An 18,855-nucleotide genomic window follows, 5' to 3' on the forward strand; every position below is an offset into this window, starting at 1 on the left:
TTAGATAATGACACAAAAGTGCGATACAAACAAAAGTCGATGATAGCTTCCTATATATATATAGGAAGTTCGGTACGATTTTGACGAAGAAGCTCCAATAATAACCAATAACCCACTAATGAGTAATGAATAATCAATCCAAATAAATCACATTTTGTAAAGTTTAACATTCATTCGTGGACGAATGACAATATGCTTTGTGGCCACTCCACCGACCAAAATGACCATAATTTTTTCAAACGTGACAAAAATGACGATTAATTATGTGACTATCTCATACCAAAAAAAATTTACGTGACTATCCAAATACAAAAAAAAAAAAAAAAACTCACGCGTTTTGCAGTGCCCATTTTCCTTTCGATAACAATCGAATTAAGGTGTCCCATTTTGCTAACGTGTCTTAGCGACATGCACTGACGCTAAAAGCTTAAAGCCACTGAAAATTTTGAAAAACAAAAGAAAATTTTACGCATCAAAGAAGCGTTCAAACGATAGAAAATTAGTTTTTTGTTTTTTTTGTGGCACTGGACTTAAAGTAAATAAGAAAAGTTTGTACCACTAAGTTAGAAATTCAATTTTGGTTCACAGTTTGTATTATTCTCATTTCTAAATAGTCATGATGGGTAGACTTAGCAAGAACGAAGAAACAGAGAAAACAACCTCCCAACTCTTCAAAAATTAATGAGATTAGATACATGAGACATATTTTCTTGTGTTGATGATAATTTTCTAAGAGTTTTTTTTTTTGGTAAAATAGTTCTCTAAGAGTTGTTTTTTTTTTTATTAAGAAAATCTAAGAGTTTGTTGTAGCTTATAATTAGGTGAAACATCCCTCAATAAATCTATTGTGTAGACCCGAATTGCTAGTCAAACAGCTCGTGTCAGTTGTTTAACCAAATGAGTTGCAAGACCCAAAATGTGTATAAAAATCACTTCTGAACATACCAGAAGAAACTAAAGATCAAGCGATTTTTTTTTTTTTTTTTTATCTTTCTAACCGTTAATGCAAAACTTGCTAATATCTTATTAGATTTTTGTTTTGTTTTAAATCCTCTTTATTAGATTTGGAGTGAAACAAAATGACATTAGCGTTTATAATTTGTCAAGTTGGTCACTCTTTAAGTGTAGTTTATTTTGTTATACGGTAACATTAAAAACTGCATTTCCGCCAAGTTTTTTATTAGAAAGTTGAAACCGAAATCCCAGCCGTTCAAACGAAACCCAGATCTAATCTAACGGTTGTTAATAACTCTGTTACGAGGAAACATCGAGACACGAGGTTGTAACCGGTCAAGTCCCAATGAGAATTGTAGGATTTGCCTCTAGGCATAACTCGCCACGTGGTTTACGTTAATTGGATAATTACAAGACGATTTTAAGTTTCTTGTTGATCATCATCTCTCTCTCTACTTTCTTCTGGATTCAGATAGCAAAGTATCTCTCTCTCTCTCTGTATTATCCGATAATATTAGTGGATATCTTTGAGCTTATCGCTTCTATGCCAACTTGTAGAGGTTTGGATCGAATTTCATCATATTCTTGCTCCCTTTATCTTTTATTTGCGTACATCTTTTCAATCGAATTGACTTTTTCTTATAAAAAAAAATCGATTTGGTTTTGTTCCTCTGAAATAAGGCTTATATATGGGTTGAAACCTAATTATACAATTGAATTTTGATCCGACTTGAGTTTCTGAGGCAGATCTTGCCAGTTGATTGTTTGTAGCTTCATTGTTTCTCGGCGATCTCGTATCGTTATGCACTGTAGTAGTCTACTTACTTCTTCTTGAGTAATTTTCTGAGGGTTAAGACTCGGTCCTGAAGTTTGAGGTTTAATTCATTAATTGATTAGTTTTGTACGTGCTCTTTGTATGTTTTTATATGGGTTCTTGAAATTTGATGGTACTCTTGTATATTATCAAGATTTACTTTTCTGTGCCTGTATTGTTCTTATATCTTGTTGTTGTTGACTATTTTGAAATGTATATAAATCGTTCGGTGATTTTGTTTTACCTTCTTTGGAGCTGACTTCTATTTTAGTTCCCTTGAACAACAATTGTGTTGTTACTCAATCTTGTGGTCATTTGCTCTCTGTCTGCTTGGTTGGTGAAATTTTAGCGACGTATTTGCATCCAGAACTGTTACTTCTATTAAGTTTGAATGCTACTAAAAAAAAATGCTGTTGCTTCAAGGTTGATGTAATGAATTAGGCTTGTGTGTTTCTCCTATGCAAATTCAAACTAATCAAGTAATTGTCAATGCAGAAAATGGGCGAGTCTAAGGGGTGTGGGAAAGTAGGACTAAAGATTCCAAATGCAAATTCTTACAACGTCTCCCTTGAGCTGTCTCCAGTTGTTTCTTTTTGGGATTGTATTGTCCGCACGATGAGGTATTCCTATATACCAGAGTGGGTGTAGTTCTTGAGGATCCTCTACGTCATAGAGTGTCTAGTGCAGCTATTTAATTAGAATTTTAGAAGCAAATATGGATCACCACCGGGTGTGCAAGCAAGCTGAGCCGGTCATTAAGAAAGTGAAGAAGAAAGATGGTAAAGATGAATTTGATCGTATCAAACAAGCTGAGAGGAAGAAGAGACGTCTGGAGAAAGCTCTTGCTACTTCTGCAGCCATCCGGGCTGAGCTGGAGAAGAAGAAGCAGAAGAAGTTGGAAGAACAACGAAGGTTAGATGAAGAAGGAGCTGCTATCGCAGAAGCTGTTGCTCTGCACGTCCTACTGGGAGAAGATTCTGATGATTCATCTCGAGTCATGCTTGGCGATGAAAAGGGTTTCAAGATGGATCTGTTTAGAGACGAAAAGGCTAGTTATGTTACTCGCCAGAGCTGTGCTAGCTATGCGGTTCAAGGGATTGGGGTTGAGTCAAACGGTTATGAACTATGGGATAGTAACTGGTCAGTGCCATTCATGAGGGGTGCTTGGGATAACAACATGGAAATCTCTGCGGATTTGATTGCTTCTCAGGCTGTCTCGTCGCTACAGATATCTGATACTGCTGATAGGAACGCTTTTGTCTTCAATAGGATGACCAATAATGCCATGGTGCCAAATTCGGCTGCTAAAACTTTCTTTTAGAAGCCCTTATCAGATAAAAGAGTTCACATTGTTGTTTTTCTTTTGATGTTAAGAACAGATGTCATCTTGTGCTTTTTTTTTTTTGCATTGTTTTTGTAACAATGCTACGTGTATTCTGAGTTGTACACAGCAAGTGTTTACTCTGGCTGAGTAAGAAGATATACAAATTAGGCTTCTCTCATTGTATTTGTATGTGATTTCATATCTGTTTTTTTAATCTAAAATTTTTAATTTTACCGAAATTTCATATTATTTTCATGCACTGCAAACTTCTTTTTCTTTTTTTTTGGTTACTTGCTCATCTTTTTTCTTTTTTCTGAATGTTAAAAGTAAGCTCAATAATCATCAACTGCCTTCTTTTTTTCTTTTGATCTTAAGAAAAAGCATTACTTTTACTAAGTGTGCTCTGAGTTATATTACAGCATTGCAACTAATCCTATCACATTTTCTTAATAAACCCTTAAATCAGAGGCGTTATGAATATGTTGAGACTTGCAAGTAACAACGTGCTGAATGTTATCTTCTTAACAAAATCACACCTTTTGCTGGAAAAATAAAACGATGGGTTCCAATGATGATACAAAAGTAATGGATACAGATGAGGAGATTAGTGCGTGTAACTTTGGAACCGATGGATATACATTTACCCAAATGCACTATGGTGGATCGGTACAGAGTCACCACGGCTTTGTTTTGTCTGCTGATTGGTGATTGCATGATTTGCATCTTCATCTTTGTTCTCTATCTCTGTACTTGAAGAGGGTTTTGCAGTGTTAAGTAACCCTTTGAACCAACTACCTTGCAATCTCAAGTTCCCATTGTCTGAATTGTTGAGGGTTCCAGGCCGTTGTGGGGAGCCATTGGAGCCGTTGGTTACATTCGAGGTCACATTCGAAAGGAAGCGATAAGCCACTTTACTAGCTGATACTAGTTCAGTTTTGGCTTGCTTTATCTGCAAAACCCCATTTTACAAAGATTAAACACCCATAATGTTGCGTTTGGGTTGCAGAGAAGCAAAACGAGAGAAAAGAGAACCCACCCGCATTGCTGTGTTTCCTGCAACTTCCAAGGCTGTGTCGCCGGCATGGGCAAAGCGATTCACCCAACCTGTTAAGAGACAGAACCCAAGCAGTTACGTAAGCCTTGAAGACCAACACACACACACCCCTGGTTCCTAAGTAATGACATTACCTGGGAGCTTTGGCACACCAAGCCGGTCACAAAGTACATCGCAGAAGTGATTACAATTTTTGGACAACAAATCATATGTGTGTCCTGGCCATTCCCTGCTGAGCTCACGCAATATCTGATTTACCATGAAGATTGTGCAATCTGTCCTCCCAAGTACGATTTTCTCACGATATGTGTACATTGGATTCTTGCTACTCGGACAGCTGAATACACCAGTTCCTTGTTCACAATACCCGTAAGACCATTCGTCGTCTCCATATACCTTTACAAATTCATAAAAGATAACAGCCAACAGTCATCTAAAAGGCACAAGAAAATATCAAGAATAATCCAATCTTATATACATGTACAGACCTAAGTCATCAACTCATTAGCACTAACTTGGACACCAAAAGTCAAGCGCTTGTAGTTTCGTTGATTTAGCAAATACCTAATTTCTAAGTTCACATTAACTTTCATGACTTATATAATGAGAAAGTGGTCAAAAATCAATCAAGTAAACGAGAGCCATCATTGAATTTGACAAGTCTCCTAAAAAGAGTTTCCAAAATTACTAGGAAACACACACAAGATCCCGAGTGGAGAGAAGGAAAGGGAACTTTAAGCTTCAATTCTTATAGAAACCTGTACGACCATAACCTATTAAACTAGAACCTCACAGATCAAACAAAAAAGTAGCAGGAAAAATCCAGAATTCTCCATTTTCACAAAGAACACAAACCAAATCCACTCATGTTCGCAAAACCACATGATCGATACATGTATATTTACAGAATACAGTCTAGAGAAGAAGTTGGAGTACCTGAATGGCGCTGTGGAATATGCCTCCTAGACCAATACCGTCCTTGAAGAACCTGTTGATCTGAAGAATGGTGTTGTTAGTCTTTTCCGATCCACTGTTTGTCACATCGTATATGTATAGAACAACATCCGCCATGAATTCTCTCCCAAGCAGATAACACGAACCCTAATTCCTACCAAAGAAGAGCTCGCAGATCCTCTCTATAGCTTCAACGGAGAAGGAGACTCGTACCAAATCCACTTTCCTTCAACAAATCCCACTACTAGATCCCTCCGAAACGAGTCTAAAGCAAAATTAATATTGTTTTATTGTTCTCCCGATTTATCGATTTCAGGCGTAGAAGATGAAGATGAAGAAACTGGTGCGGCGGTGGTGGTGGGGATCCTACGAAATGACTCTTCTATCCTCGCTTTTCCTGCGTATTTGCTTCTTTACTGCTCCACCAAGCGACGTGGTTTTACCGCGCTACTCAATCGGTTAACCGGTTTTATTTTTCTTTTCTTGCAAAGTTGGGAATCGTAATAATCTCGGCCGTTGAAACGAACAAAACCGACATCGAATCTAACGGCTGCTAATAGCTCTATCGCTACTGCTGGGTCCCACTAGACGAGGTCGCACCGGCCAAGTCTCAAAGTCCCAATTGAAAACTTGCATTGCGAAAAAGTCAGAGATCATTCGACACGTGCCCTATTCTAATTAGATGAAATAGAGACGGTCTACGTTTTCTTCTTTGTAACTATCCTCTGATCCTCTCCATCTTCGTCTCTTTTAATACGAGCGATCTGTTAAAATCTTTTCTCTCTTTCTTTTGCTCGACTATGTGATTTATCGCTCGCTCTACTTTCCTCTGCATCTAAACACCAACTTTACTTACGCGTTTGAGTTTTTCTCTGTGAATTATCCAATTAAGGGAGGTCTTTGAGGCAGCTGCTTCTATGCCATTTTGTAGAGGTTTGGATCGAATTTCATCATCTTCTTGCTCCGTTTATCTTTAATTCCCCTAGATTATTTTTCCCTTAATCGAATTTGACTTCTCTCTAGAATTTTTTTCGATTAGCTTCATTTGTTCATCTGACTTGATGCTAATTTATGGGTTCAAACCTAATTAGTCGATGTTAATTCCAATTATTTATGTTGTTTTTTGTTAAATCGAGGTTAAAGGTTTGATGTAGCATGAGTTTCTGAGACAGATCTGGTTTCTTTCGTGTAAGTTGATACGAGTCTAATTGACTCTTTGTGAGTTATTTATTCGCAAGTTTGCCGTGGAATTGACTCTTTCTGTAAATGCCCTTTATATGCGTTGCTTTTTACATGAATTCCTCAAATTTGATCCTGCTCTTGGCAATTAGGGTTTCACTAATCATTAAGATGATCAAGTCCATTTGTGTGAGCCATCTTGAGCTGTTTTTGACTGAGTGTGTTCAAATCTATTTTATCTGTTGATTTTGTTTTACCTTTTTCAGGACTTGGTGTCTTTTTAGGTCCCTAGAACGATTGTGTTGTAACTCATTCATGCCGGTCTGCTTGGTTGGTGATATTTTGTGGCATATTTTGCATCTACATATTTGAATGTTTTTGGTTTGTCCTAAAACTATGTTGTTGCTTTAAGATTGATGTTGTGTGATTCTGTGTTTCTCCTAAGCAGCTCAAACTAATCAGTAATTTGTCAATGCAGAATATGGGCGAGTCTAAGGGGAATGGGAAAGTAGGACCAAAGAATCCAAATGCAAATTCTTACAACGTCTCCCTTGAGCTGTCTCCAGTTGTTTCTTTTTGGGATTGTATTGTCCGCACGATGAGGTATTCCTATATACCAGAGTGGGTGTAGTTCTCGAGATCCTCTACGTCATCGAGAGTTTAGTGCAGCTATTTAGTTAGAGTTATAGAATTTATAGCCAAATCAATCATGGATCACACGTTATGCAAGCAAGTTCAGCCGGTCGCTAGGAAAGGGAAGAAGAAACATGTTAAAGATGAATTTGATCGTGTCAAACAAGCTGAGAAGAAAAAGAGACGTCTGGAGAAAGCTCTCGCTACTTCTGCAGCCATCCGGGCTGAGCTGGAAAAGAAGAAGCAGAAGAAGTTGGAAGAACAACGAAGGTTAGATGAAGAAGGAGCTGCAATCGCAGAAGCTGTTGCTCTGCACGTCCTACTGGGAGAAGATTCTGATGATTCATCTCGAGTCACGCTTGGCGATGAAAAGGGTTTCAAGATGGATCTGTTTAGAGACGACAAAGCCAGTTATGTTCCTCGCCAAAGTTGTGCTAGCTATGCGGTTCAAGGGATTGGGTTTGTGTCAAACGGTTATGGACTAGGAGATAGAAACTGGTCGCCATTCAGGAGTGATGCTTGGGATAACAATATGGGAATATCAGCTGATTTGATTGCTGCTCAAGCTGTCTCGTCGCTAAAGATATCTGAAAACACTGAGGGGAACGCCTTTCTGTTCAACGGGATGTTCCGGGGATGACAAGTGCCATGAAGCCAGATGTGGTTGCTAAAATAAGCTTGTGTATTAGTATAAGTAGCGAATTGTTGTTTATTTCAAAAACCCTTTTGGTTGCTTCGGTGTGAGAATGCTCTGTTGTTTTTCTCTTTATACTGTGTTTTATTTCCATGTATCATTACAGACGCATTGCGAGTGTTTTATTCATCAATACATGTTTAAATATCTTCATATCTGAATCGCAGGCTGACTTTTATTACATTTTCTTAGTAAACCCTTTGAAAATGCATATGCCGGGACTTGCTTAGACCTTTGTAACAACGTGTTGAACAATATCTTCTTAACAAAGTCGCACGTTCTGCATAAATCAGAAAAACAAAAAAAAAAATGGTTCCAGTGGAGGCACAAAGTAATGGATACAGATGAGCAACTTTTGGGCAGGTGGATATACAGTTAACCGAATGAATGCATCATGGTGGATCGGGTTGCTACTGAAACAATAGAACCTCCGAGTCACGGCTTTGTTTTTTTTGCGGACTGGTGATTGCATGATTTGCATCTTCATCTTTGTTCTCTCTCTGTGTACTTGTGGAGGGTTTTGCAGTGTTAAGTAACCCTTTGAGCCAAGTGCCTTGCATTCTCAAGGTCCCATTGTCTGAACTGTCGAGGGTTCCAGGCCGTTGTGGAGAGCCGTTGGAGCCATTCGAGGTAACATTCGAAAGGAAGCGATAAGCCACTTTACTAGCTGATACTAGTTCAGTTTTGGCTTGCTTTATCTGCAAAATCCCATTTTACTAAGATTAAACACCCATAATGTTGTGTTTAGCTTGCAGAGAAGCAAAACGAGAGAAAACTCACCCGCATTGCTGTGTTTCCTGCAACTTCTAAGGCTGTGTCGCCGGCATGGGCAAAGCGATTCACCCAACCTGTTAAGAGACAGAACCCAAACAGTTATGTAAGCCTACAAGACCAACATACATAAGCACACTGGTTCTCAATCAGGTTCCCCAAATAATAGCTTTTACCTGGGAGCTTTGGCACACCAAGCCTGTCACATAGTACATCACAGAAGTGATTACAATTTTTGGACAAGAGATCATATGTGTGTCCTGGCCATTCCCTGCTTAGCTCACGAAAAATCTGATTTACCATGAAGATTGTGCAATCTGTCCTCCCAAGAACAATTTTCTCACGATATGTGTACATTGGATTCTTGCTATTAGGACAACTGAATACACCAGTTCCTTGTTCACAATACCCGTAAGACCATTCATCGTTTCCATATACCTGCACAAAATCATAAGAGATGCCAGTGAATTACTCTTCTCTGCAAAATCAATATTCATCTAAACGGCACCAAAAAGTCAATCAATATTCATCTAAAAGGCACTAGCTATTGCTTTCTTCAGTAGCCTCATTTCTAAGATAACCATATTGTCATGACTCAAATGTGAATTCATCGCACCCATTGTACCATGAAAAGTTGCCAAAATTACTTAGGAAACCGAGATTTGAATTTCAGGGGAGAAAAAGGCAACTTTAAGTTCCAGATCTTACAGAGACCTGTAGAACCACAAACCATTAAACTAGAGCCTCACAGATCAAACCAAAAGTATCTGGAAAAATCCAGAATGCAACGTTTTTGCACATAATGTCGTCAAATTCTCCAATTAACTCACACTAATCCACTCATGTACATAAAACCAAGCAGAGACATCATCGATACATGTGCGCATGTAGATTGATAGACTAGAGACGAAGATCGAAGGCAGTGAAGTACCTGAATGGCGCTGTGGAATATGCCTCCTAGACCAATACCGTCCTTGAAGAACCTGTTGATCTGAAGAATGGTGTTGTTAGTCTTTTCCGATCCACTGTTTGTCACATCGTATATGTGCAGAATAACATCCGCCATGAATCCTTCTCTCCCTAGCAGATAACCCTGAACCTTAATTTGCGCTCGCAGATTCTCTGTATAGCCTTTGGTGAAGAAGGAAACGAAAAGACTCGTACTGCAAATCCACTTTCGTTAAGATCTCTCCGAAATGACTATAAAGAAACGACTCTTGTGCTTAGATTTTGATGTAAAAGGAAAATTTTGAGTTTGTTTATATTTATCTGCTACCGATATTTTCAATTTCAGACGACGTGGGAGATGAAGAAACTGGTGCGACGGTGGTGGGGGTCCCGGCGAAATGACCCTTATGTCCTCGCTTGTCCTACCGATATGCTGCTGTTTGCTTTGCTTGTGGTTCGAGCAACCGACGTCGTTTTCTTCTATACTCAACCTGTCAAAAAACAGTTTCTCTCTTCCAATGAACCGGTTCAGTTTTTTTTCTTTGAATAGTATGTTAAATTATTCAAAAAAGAAAACGTTTTTACAACTAGTGCAGCTTTTTAGAGAGAGTATGTGAATAAGCTATAAATACAAACTAAACCAGAAAACAAAATAAATGGTTATCGTGTTGAAAACTATATCACCATCTCTTCGTCGTAATGAGTATCTCCCATGGTTCTGATAGAAGATAATTTGTTTCTGATCTGCTTGTCGATGAATTGAGTCATTTGCCCCTCTGTTGTTGGCGGTTCACCATGCCTTCTGTTATTTCTCTCCCTCCATATCCAATATAGAGATGTCTGGAAGGTGTAACGAAATAACCATTGCCGAGTTTTCTCCCGCGGGTGCTCCTGCAGCTGGTTTAGAATCTCGTTCCAGCTGTTGGTGTAATCAGGTGCAAGAAGCTTCCTTACTAGGTTACTCCACACCCTCTCGGTAAAACTGCATTCGAAGAAGAGATGATTGCGGGTTTCTAGTGATGTTCTGCAGAAGACACAGGATGTATCGACTCCAGTGTTCCATCGAGCGATCCGATCCCCTGTTACAAGGCGGTTATGCATCGCTAACCAAGCTATGAATGTGAACTTTGATGTTGCGCGGGAGAACCAGATCCCCTTTGCCCACTCACATATTGGCTATACTGTTCTGATTAAGCTCAATGTGTCCTTAGAGCTGAACTTTTGAATTTGTCATTTCGACGCTTCCACAAGACCACGTCAGCTTCAGCGATTCTCATTTTCTGCTTTGTCGAGTAGATTATCTCTTCTATGTCGTTAAGAATATCTACGCGGTGTCAACGGCGACGGTGAGTATTCAAAACCACAGCAACAGTTTTCATTAAACCAGAACATGTCTTGGATTTAGAATACAAAGAGATGTCAAAATTCTGAGTTTGAAACTTTTCATGCAACGTCACGATTATTTGTTCGATTTTTAGTTTGCGTTTCTAACCTACTCATAATGGTCTAGTAATCATCTGAGAATTTTTATCATATGTAGCTCTTAACAATCTTTCCGGGAAAGCATCATTAACCACGTAAAATCTCAATCCTGATTTTTTTTAAAACGAAGAGAGAATGTGAACCGTTGGATTAAAATTATTCGATACATAAAAAGAGTTCCTTTCATTTCCTTCTTCTGCTCTGTTGTCACCACCACACACCACCAAATATTCAACCATGGAAGCTGCTCTTGCTGCATGCACTGTTCCATCGCCCCGAATCCTCAAACCTAAATCTCGTTTCAGAAGTTCCTTCTCCAATCAAAGACCCATTTCTCCATACTCCTTTATCTCCAAATCCTCACCGCCGAAATCCAATCGATTTACTGCCGCAGTTTCATCATCACCACCGTCATCGATCGCTACCTCAACGAATTCTCCGCCGGAAGCTGAACCCAAACCCGATTCCGGGTCGGAAAAGTTCGATTGGTACGCGAATTGGTACCCAGTGATGCCAATTTGCGATCTGGACAAGAAGGTTCCACACGGGAAGAAAGTTATGGGGCTTGATTTGGTGGTTTGGTGGGACAGGAACGAGAATCAGTGGAAAGTGATGGTTGACACGTGTCCTCATCGTCTTGCTCCGTTGTCCGACGGAAGGATCGATCAATGGGGGAGATTGCAGTGTGTCTACCATGGATGGTGCTTCAACGGATCCGGCGATTGCAAGCTCATACCTCAAGCACCTCCTGATGGACCTCCGGTATTTAAATCTCATTTCCTTCAAGATGTTATAATCTGGTTTTGATTTGAAGAAAGACAAAAAGTGAGTCTTTTTGTGTATTTGGTTGGATCAATGATTATTTTTAAATTTATTTAGGTCCACACTTTCAAGCAAGCTTGTGTAGCTGTTTACCCAAGTACTGTACAGCATGAGATCTTGTGGTTTTGGCCAAACACTGATCCAAAGTACAAGGATATTCTTGAGACGAATAAGCCTCCTTACATTCCAGAGTTGGAAGATCCATCATTCACTAAGATGATGGCAAATCGTGATATTCCTTACGGGTTATAACCAAAACCTCTCTTTCTCTCTATCTTCTTTGAAAGATTGGCTGCTATTGGCTTTTACATCATTTCGACAAAGAATCTTATTTGTGGAAAATCTGAAATCTTTCAGGTATGATGTGTTGGTGGAAAACCTCATGGACCCGGCTCATGTTCCCTATGCACATTATGGACTAATGCGGATTGCTAAACCAAAAAGTACATAAATCATTTGCATTTCAAACACTTCTATGTCTGATATGTTTTTAGGTCCATGTACCAACACTCACACTTTCTTGCAGAGAAGATTGACAGAGAAGGCGGAAAACCACTCGAAATCACCGTAAAAAGGCTAGACAATGAAGGTTTCTTTGCAAAACAAGAATGGGGATATGCTAATTTTATCGCACCATGTGTGTATCGTGCTTCCACAGAGCCTCTAACAGAGCAAGAAAACGAGTCTGTCACATCAGCTGCATCTGACAAGGTCAAAGACAAACTAACATGTTATCTGAAAGTTTCTTGCTTATGTTCACATCTTTTATTTCCCTAACGTTATGGTTCTGCATCCAGGCGGCAATGTCAAAGCGCAAATTGTCGTTAATCTTTATATGCATTCCGGTCAGCCCAGGTCGCAGTAGGCTAATATGGACGTTTCCGAGAAACTTTGGCGTAATTATTGATCAGATTGTTCCTAGATGGGTGTTCCACATTGGTCAAAACAAGATTCTAGACTCAGATTTGCACCTCCTTCATGTCGAGGTAAGTACAAGTCTTTCTTATCCACACACACTGTTGTGAGTAAAGGGTGATCAATGTACCGGACTGATTAGTCATTTGTTATGGAAATCGTGCAGGAGCGGAAGATACTGGAGAGGGGGCCTGAAAACTGGCAAAAAGCTTGCTTTATCCCAACGAAATCAGATGCTCTCGTGGTTACATTCAGAAGATGGTTCAACAAGTACAGTGGGTCTCAAGTTGATTGGAGAGGAAAGTTTGATCCATCTCTTCTTCCTCCTACGCCTCCTCGAGAACAGCTCTTCGACAGGTTACTTTGTCTTCTTTATGGGTTTTGATGAAAGCTAGTTCTAATACTATTAAAGCGTCCTCGTTCCCGAATTAAAAAGTTGTGTTTCTTCCTACATAATTTGTTTTTCAGGTATTGGTCGCACGTCGAGAACTGCAGCAGCTGCAAGAAAGCTCACAAATATCTCAATGCGTTTGAGGTGATGTTGCAAATTGCATCGGTTGCTTTGATCGGAGTTATGGCCGTGACCAAGCAAATCACAATGTCTACTGTGGCAAGAATCGTGGTGGTTGCGGCGGCTGTTTTGAGTTTTGCGGCTTCAAAGTGGCTATCACAGTTCATCTACAAGACATTCCATTACCATGACTACAACCATGCTCTTGTTTGAAATGGATATTGGTGTGTACATAACCAGAACCTTGCTCATGTTATAATATAAGAAACCTGGGCTAGTGCCTCAGATTTTTTGAGAAAATCTTTAGAACCTTTCTTTGCAAGATGATATATATATATATATATATATATATATATGTACATATTTGTCCTTAGAAGATGATTTTGGAGTGTTAAACAAGAAAAAAAAATGTTGAACCAAAAAACCACTACATTGAACGAAAAATATTTTGCAGAAACATTTCATTTCTTTTTCATTTTTTCTTCTTCCACAAAACTACTTTCTAAGAAAGGAAAAGAGAGCAGCAACAAAACACAGCAACAAAAATCTAGAAGCCATCTAGTGGAAGCCTGAGGTAAAATGGAAAACCTAACCCAGAAGAAAACACCATCACCAGGCATCCTAAAACTCTGGTGCCGTTTAAAGTTAAACCCCAAACACCAAAAGATGGAAAAGAGAAGCTACCAAAACCCAAAAAAGACTAAAAAGAGTGTTATTTGTTATGACGCCTCGCTGTCGTTGTTGGAAACAACAGAGTGTTGTTGTTGTTGTTGTTGCTCTGCGTTCAATCTGAACCGTCGGATGTTATCACCGTCTTCTTCCATTGCCTCCAAACGTCGAGGTGGAGGAGGCCGGTGCACCATCTCATACCTGTTCCCATTCTTCTCCTCCTCCGATCCCTCATATTTACACCCTCCCCCTCGGCCTCCACCACCATCACCAAACCTTCTACTATTATGCCGCATAAATGGTCTGAAATTAGTGTTGTCTGAATTCACCCTTCTCATGTTGTCAAACCTCTGCTCTGGTCTAAACATCCTTCCTGGCGGCGATTTTCTTCCCCTCAGGTTATTATGGTGATGATGGTTCTCCCCAGCACCATCATTGTTTCTTCCATCGAAAAACCTCGAGTTTCGTTGGTTTCTTGGCGGCGACATGAAAGCCATATCTTGGTCGAGCGGAAACCGTTTCTGGAACGGCAACCTCACTCTCTCCATCCTGTTTTCATCGCCCCTGAACCCGGGAGGACTTCTGTTCCGACCGTTCCATGAGACTGGGGAACGGCTTCTGGACCTGGACCGTGATTGAGGGTCGTGCAATCTCCTGAAGACAGGAGGGGAGTTGCTTCTTTCTCTCCGTCCATTCATCCTGTTGTTGTGCATGCGGCTCGGATAGTCGTTAGCATCACCAGGGAAGGGACGATCTACGCCTCTGAAACCACGATTCCCGTCGCCATCTGGGAACCTTCTGAACCGACCCCGGTATCCTCCATTTGAGAACTGCCTACGAACATAGCCATGTGGACCTGGCCCTGGCTGATCAAAGCCATTCATCATACCTCGGCCCTCCACAACGGTTTTGGGACGTGGACGTCCAAATCCGTATGAACCACCTTTGTTAAGAGGTGGCGAGAAGCGACGTTTGGAATCCCAGCCACCGAACTGTCCTTTCCCGGGACTCCTGCTTCGCATACGCATCCCTGATCTGTCTCTCCCGACAAACTTATTTGGACCAGTGTCCCTCTCACTCAACTCTTCGTAACTGTCAGGCCTGTAAAAAAGGGAGATACCTTCATTAGCAAGAGAAAAAAAATGAATAAAATTAGAAATAGGTTCAGCAGTAAGTAACTTGCCTTCTCCTTGGGATGGTTTCATGTGAAGGCAAGTCCCTGAATGGTTTTGACCCGAAGCTCCTTGATGGAGAAGATCCTTTTGAATGTGAATCATTCATGCAAACCACGATATGCTTCTCTATATCGCTACTTCCTTCATGCAAATTGCCAGATTCACACTTGACAGCTCCACACTTTGTCTCTGCCAGGATTTCCTTCTCAACGTTCTCTAGCTTATTCTCATTACCTTCACCCAAAGAGTAGAACCGCTCATTCTCTGGCTCAGACCCATAATCCACTTGTTCAACATCTCCACTATCACCCTCGTTTTCTTCCCAAGGGTATGGTTCCCTCAACTCTCCATCCTCAAACTGGGAATCATAACCAGAATGGCACTCCTTCCCATTTCGACCAGAGGCTTCAGCCTTAGGTCCTGACAGAGATGGAGAATTCATGTGCACATCTGATGCAATCGGGTCAGCCGCATAATCCTTACTAACATCTACACGTTTACTCTCTGTAACGGACTCGGTGACTTCTCCATCAGAGTATCTTCGGGATGCTTCATCGATTACATCACAAGGCTGACCCCACGCATCTGTTGGAAGATTTAAATCCCAGTGTAGCCTATCATCTGTAAGGCATTCAGAGTTCTTACCCTTTCCCGTGCGCTCATCTCCAGATAAATTCTCTGACACAATGACAGTCTCACTCTGAGGTGCTAAATTTCCGCTATCACCTGCTTCCATACTTTCCTTTGGCCTTTCTGTTGAGGATTCATTCGAAACAGCAATGCCGATATTCTGAGCCACTATCATACCACTTGATGCTAATATACCATGCTCTTCACTATGATCAGCAGACGATTTACTACCCAAAGTACCAACCAGAACTTTTTGAGGCACTATGATTTCGCTCTTGCCTTCCACAACCTTGTCACTAGATACAATCGTAATATCTTTCCCAGGGACATCAAGAGTGCCAGTAGATGAATCATTTCCTTCCATGCGAGTAGACAAGGTCAAAGCATCTTTTTCCTCAACATATGAGAGATTGGGTGTATCCAGAGGAATAAGAAAACATGTAAGTAATACATCTCCTTCCACATTTAGGATTCTCTACTTGAGAAGTCATGACTGCCGCAATCGGGTCTATCATCAGAGACTTCTGCTGTTTTCCCGCCCTTCAGATTAGGGTTCAACCTCGAAATAGGCAGAGCATGATTGATCTCTGCACGATGTTGTGAGCCTTCACCGCGAGCAGAGGACCTATTCAAAGGTGAAGGAGCAGGAACCATGAATCTCCGTTTCTTCATCGGAAGATGCCCTGCAGTTTCTGCGAAATGCTGACCTAGAACAGAAACGCCAAGCTGCCATTGTCGAAAGAATCAAGCGTTAGAATAATGAGACCAACTAAATCCCTTCAGAAGCATGGAAGATAGCAGAACAAAATGGGAAAAGAAGCTGATGAGAACCTTTTCCGATTCTGAATCTCCTTCTGCTGCTTTACATGATGCGCTCTTGTATTCTGTCTCAATATCTGGGGCTGCTGCTCGTGCAACTTGTTTCTTAGTACGCCTTGTGGAACTCCTACTACCTTTAGCCACCATTTTCCAAGGAAGACTGTTATTGATCGTAGCCTTGAGCTCTAAACTGCCAGTGCTTGTCATACTTTTCAGTGCAGTCCCATCCACGTAGGTTCAGCACAACTAGAATTTCTTATTCCTCACTTCCTTTTCACTTGATCCAGAAAGTTAAGGGTGTATGCCCAGCGTAATCCTCAATGTATAACCTCACCTGAAAGCCACAATCTCATCAGAAAGCCATAAAGATTTTTAAAAAAGCATGTCTAAGAGATGCAGCCTAGTCAGACAAAAAATCATTTCAAACGGCCAGTTTAAGACTCTACGGGCTTCTCCAGTTTTTAAAGCTTGTAAATCCTTCTGTTTGGGATGTAACTTGAAATATAACAGGCACCGGCTTCTTTATAAAAACATGGAACGCATGGGTAGGTCTCTGACTTAGATGAACCGTCAGAGACAGCCACACCCTCAGCACAAAGACTATTATAACAACTCGATTCTGGTGTTCTGAAATAAAGGAAGGGAAGATCCATGAATCTCCGTTGCCCAAAACGTCTTTTTGCTTTTACAAGCAAAGAGGGTCAAAAGGGTAAGATAAAAGAAGCCGGATTTAAGTCTACTGGCTTAGGCAAGAACGATATATGACTTTCCAGAGTATGGATGAGTCAAAGAAATAGCGATCCGTACTTCCTCTTCCACAATCCCCAAAAAATTGTCTTTAGTGGATCTGCCGTGTCATGCCAAGGGGGAGATTCGAAGCGGTATCGTAGCCGACATAAACCGAAGCATACGTCCAAGATCGAATCGTGCGGGACATCAATGAACAACGATCTCCACCTCTCGATGGAACACGAAATCAACCATATAGAAAGAGCAGAAATCAAAGAGCTAGGGTTTTCATATACCTGTCGGCCAACTTTTTAACATCACTCAAATCACCAAATCCGCCACCGATGCGAGATTAGATCAGATCAACTCCTCCAAGATGAATTTCAAACAAAATCTACCGTATCTCGCCTCAAAAAAAGTAATCGCACGATTCGATTTATATCAAACGACTCGCCTTCCACTCTTCCCCGATTGATTTAATCAGTGCAAAGTCTCGGTCAAACACAGAAAAGAAGATCGATCAAGCAGATGATGAATTAGGGAGAATCCAGTAGCCGGAGTATAAATACCGCCGATCAGAGAGGCGGCGAAGCTAGGTCTTCTTCTGCTTTCGTCGTCTTCACAGAGCAGAATTAAAAAAATATTATCTTTTTATTTTCGTCCTTTAGCTTTCTCTCTAATTGTTGCTTGGATGAACAGCGCAGAGCCTCGTGCCCTATCACCACGTATTTATCATCCTTTATATACCGACATTACCCTCCAATGTTATATTAAATTACGATTTTGCCATCTCCATGGTCACTTTGTTAGCTTTCCCCTTTTTTTTGTGATTTATTCAAACCTCTTCTTGTGTGAAATATACAAATATGGAAATGAAAATAAATTACTGTAGCTAGAAAAGTCAATGGTCAAACAAAGACATGGCCTCGTGGAATTTTGAGTGGCTCCTCATGTGGACAGTGGACAACTCTTGATTTTCCTTCCTTTACTTTCCCTCGCAGCCTCCTCAACTCTTTTTATTTTTCACTTTTGACCCCCAAAAATTTATTTATACGAAGTTTGCCTTCAAATATCGAGAATTGATGTTTTTAATATAACACGAGTTGCGAAAATTGAACCAGTTAGGCAACCATTAATTTTTAAAAAAAGTGTAAACAAAGGCTTAACGAAAGAGTCTGAAGTTCAATTTTGGGTGCAAAATCAAGATGACAATTGCATGGGTTACATCCAAATTGTGATCAAAACGCTGAATAGAGCAGGTTTTGGACACTTTAAATAAGTTTTCTGAAATCTGTGAATCTTTAAACTTTAAAGTGCATGTTTCAAGTTATGTAAACAAATATATATATAATCTAAATGGAGTGGAACTCCAGGATGATTTTGATAAGATCAAACTACTACGAAACAGTTGGTATATATCATATATGGTTTTGGTTTTAAAGGTGACTTGGAGAAAATAGAGATTTTTAAAAAAATACGTATGGAGAAGATAGAGCTGGGATGCATAAAAGTCATACTAAAAAAATACGTAGATATATCCATTGGATATTTTTGCTCTTAGATGGGCTTAGTATTGACGTTTGTTCCACGGCAAGAACCCCACCAATTCTTAATAACACAAGTCAAGAAGATTCCTTTCGTTAATTGAGTAATTCCAATTTATGCTTCTAGGTAGGGTATAAATCTCTAATTCACATCATAGGAAAGAGACCTGTACTAAGCTCCACCTCAAGCATTCTATTTAATAACATTACTCCAAATACTAGTTAAGGCGTTAA

At 40.2% G+C, this 18,855-nt stretch overlaps 6 protein-coding genes across 11 annotated transcripts; 3 read left to right on the forward strand and 3 right to left on the reverse strand.

The window, feature by feature from the left end:
• Positions 1 to 1,386: 1,386 nt before the first annotated feature.
• Positions 1,387 to 3,331, forward strand: LOC18029899. Of its 3 annotated transcripts, none has more exons than XM_006413218.2 (2): positions 1,387 to 1,514; positions 2,264 to 3,331. In XM_006413218.2, exon 2 carries the CDS (start codon positions 2,484 to 2,486, stop codon positions 3,087 to 3,089), a length of 606 nt encoding a protein of 201 aa, XP_006413281.1. In that variant the 5' UTR covers positions 1,387 to 1,514; positions 2,264 to 2,483; the 3' UTR covers positions 3,090 to 3,331. The 3 variants fall into 3 exon arrangements, with proteins under 3 accessions (XP_006413281.1, XP_024005141.1, XP_024005142.1); XM_024149373.1 differs by lacking the exon at positions 1,387 to 1,514 and adding an exon at positions 1,536 to 1,829; XM_024149374.1 differs by lacking the exon at positions 1,387 to 1,514 and adding an exon at positions 1,536 to 1,789.
• A 232-nt stretch (positions 3,332 to 3,563) lies between these two features.
• LOC18029900 lies at positions 3,564 to 5,536 on the reverse strand. Its single transcript, XM_006413219.2, has 4 exons — positions 5,083 to 5,536; positions 4,281 to 4,542; positions 4,129 to 4,196; positions 3,564 to 4,041 (listed from the first exon to the last, which is right to left on the reverse strand). Exons 1-4 carry the CDS (start codon positions 5,215 to 5,217, stop codon positions 3,733 to 3,735), a joined length of 774 nt encoding a protein of 257 aa, XP_006413282.1. The 5' UTR covers positions 5,218 to 5,536; the 3' UTR covers positions 3,564 to 3,732.
• Positions 5,537 to 5,778: 242 nt separating this feature from the next.
• On the forward strand, positions 5,779 to 7,759 carry LOC18029901 (proton pump-interactor 1). Of its 4 annotated transcripts, none has more exons than XM_024149376.1 (3): positions 5,779 to 6,033; positions 6,546 to 6,609; positions 6,758 to 7,759. In XM_024149376.1, the coding sequence occupies exon 3, from the start codon at positions 6,989 to 6,991 to the stop codon at positions 7,550 to 7,552; it is 564 nt and encodes a 187-aa protein (XP_024005144.1). In that variant the 5' UTR covers positions 5,779 to 6,033; positions 6,546 to 6,609; positions 6,758 to 6,988; the 3' UTR covers positions 7,553 to 7,759. The 4 variants fall into 4 exon arrangements, with proteins under 4 accessions (XP_024005144.1, XP_006413283.1, XP_024005143.1 ...); XM_024149375.1 differs by having other exon boundaries at positions 5,853 to 6,033; positions 6,546 to 6,660; XM_006413220.2 differs by lacking the exon at positions 6,546 to 6,609 and having other exon boundaries at positions 5,823 to 6,033.
• Positions 7,760 to 7,862: 103 nt separating this feature from the next.
• LOC18029902 (deSI-like protein At4g17486) lies at positions 7,863 to 9,671 on the reverse strand. Its single transcript, XM_006413221.2, has 4 exons — positions 9,309 to 9,671; positions 8,554 to 8,815; positions 8,387 to 8,454; positions 7,863 to 8,304 (listed from the first exon to the last, which is right to left on the reverse strand). The coding sequence occupies exons 1-4, from the start codon at positions 9,441 to 9,443 to the stop codon at positions 8,017 to 8,019; spliced, it is 753 nt and encodes a 250-aa protein (XP_006413284.1). The 5' UTR covers positions 9,444 to 9,671; the 3' UTR covers positions 7,863 to 8,016.
• Positions 9,672 to 11,044: 1,373 nt separating this feature from the next.
• LOC18029903 (protochlorophyllide-dependent translocon component 52, chloroplastic) lies at positions 11,045 to 13,366 on the forward strand. Its single transcript, XM_006413222.2, has 7 exons — positions 11,045 to 11,569; positions 11,687 to 11,874; positions 11,987 to 12,072; positions 12,156 to 12,340; positions 12,427 to 12,615; positions 12,711 to 12,901; positions 13,013 to 13,366. Exons 1-7 carry the CDS (start codon positions 11,045 to 11,047, stop codon positions 13,266 to 13,268), a joined length of 1,620 nt encoding a protein of 539 aa, XP_006413285.1. The 3' UTR covers positions 13,269 to 13,366.
• Positions 13,367 to 13,466: 100 nt separating this feature from the next.
• LOC18029904 lies at positions 13,467 to 17,784 on the reverse strand. The gene is given in 5 exon segments (XM_006413223.2): positions 13,467 to 14,825; positions 14,908 to 16,006; positions 16,009 to 16,255; positions 16,361 to 16,682; positions 17,374 to 17,784. Coding segments are annotated over 4 exon segments (2,592 nt in total). The 5' UTR covers positions 16,556 to 16,682; positions 17,374 to 17,784; the 3' UTR covers positions 13,467 to 13,774.
• Positions 17,785 to 18,855: the final 1,071 nt, after the last annotated feature.

The sequence above is a fragment of the Eutrema salsugineum genome, unplaced genomic scaffold, assembly GCF_000478725.1.
Source record: "Eutrema salsugineum unplaced genomic scaffold, Eutsalg1_0 scaffold_1, whole genome shotgun sequence".
Classification (NCBI taxonomy): Eukaryota; Viridiplantae; Streptophyta; class Magnoliopsida; order Brassicales; family Brassicaceae; genus Eutrema; species Eutrema salsugineum.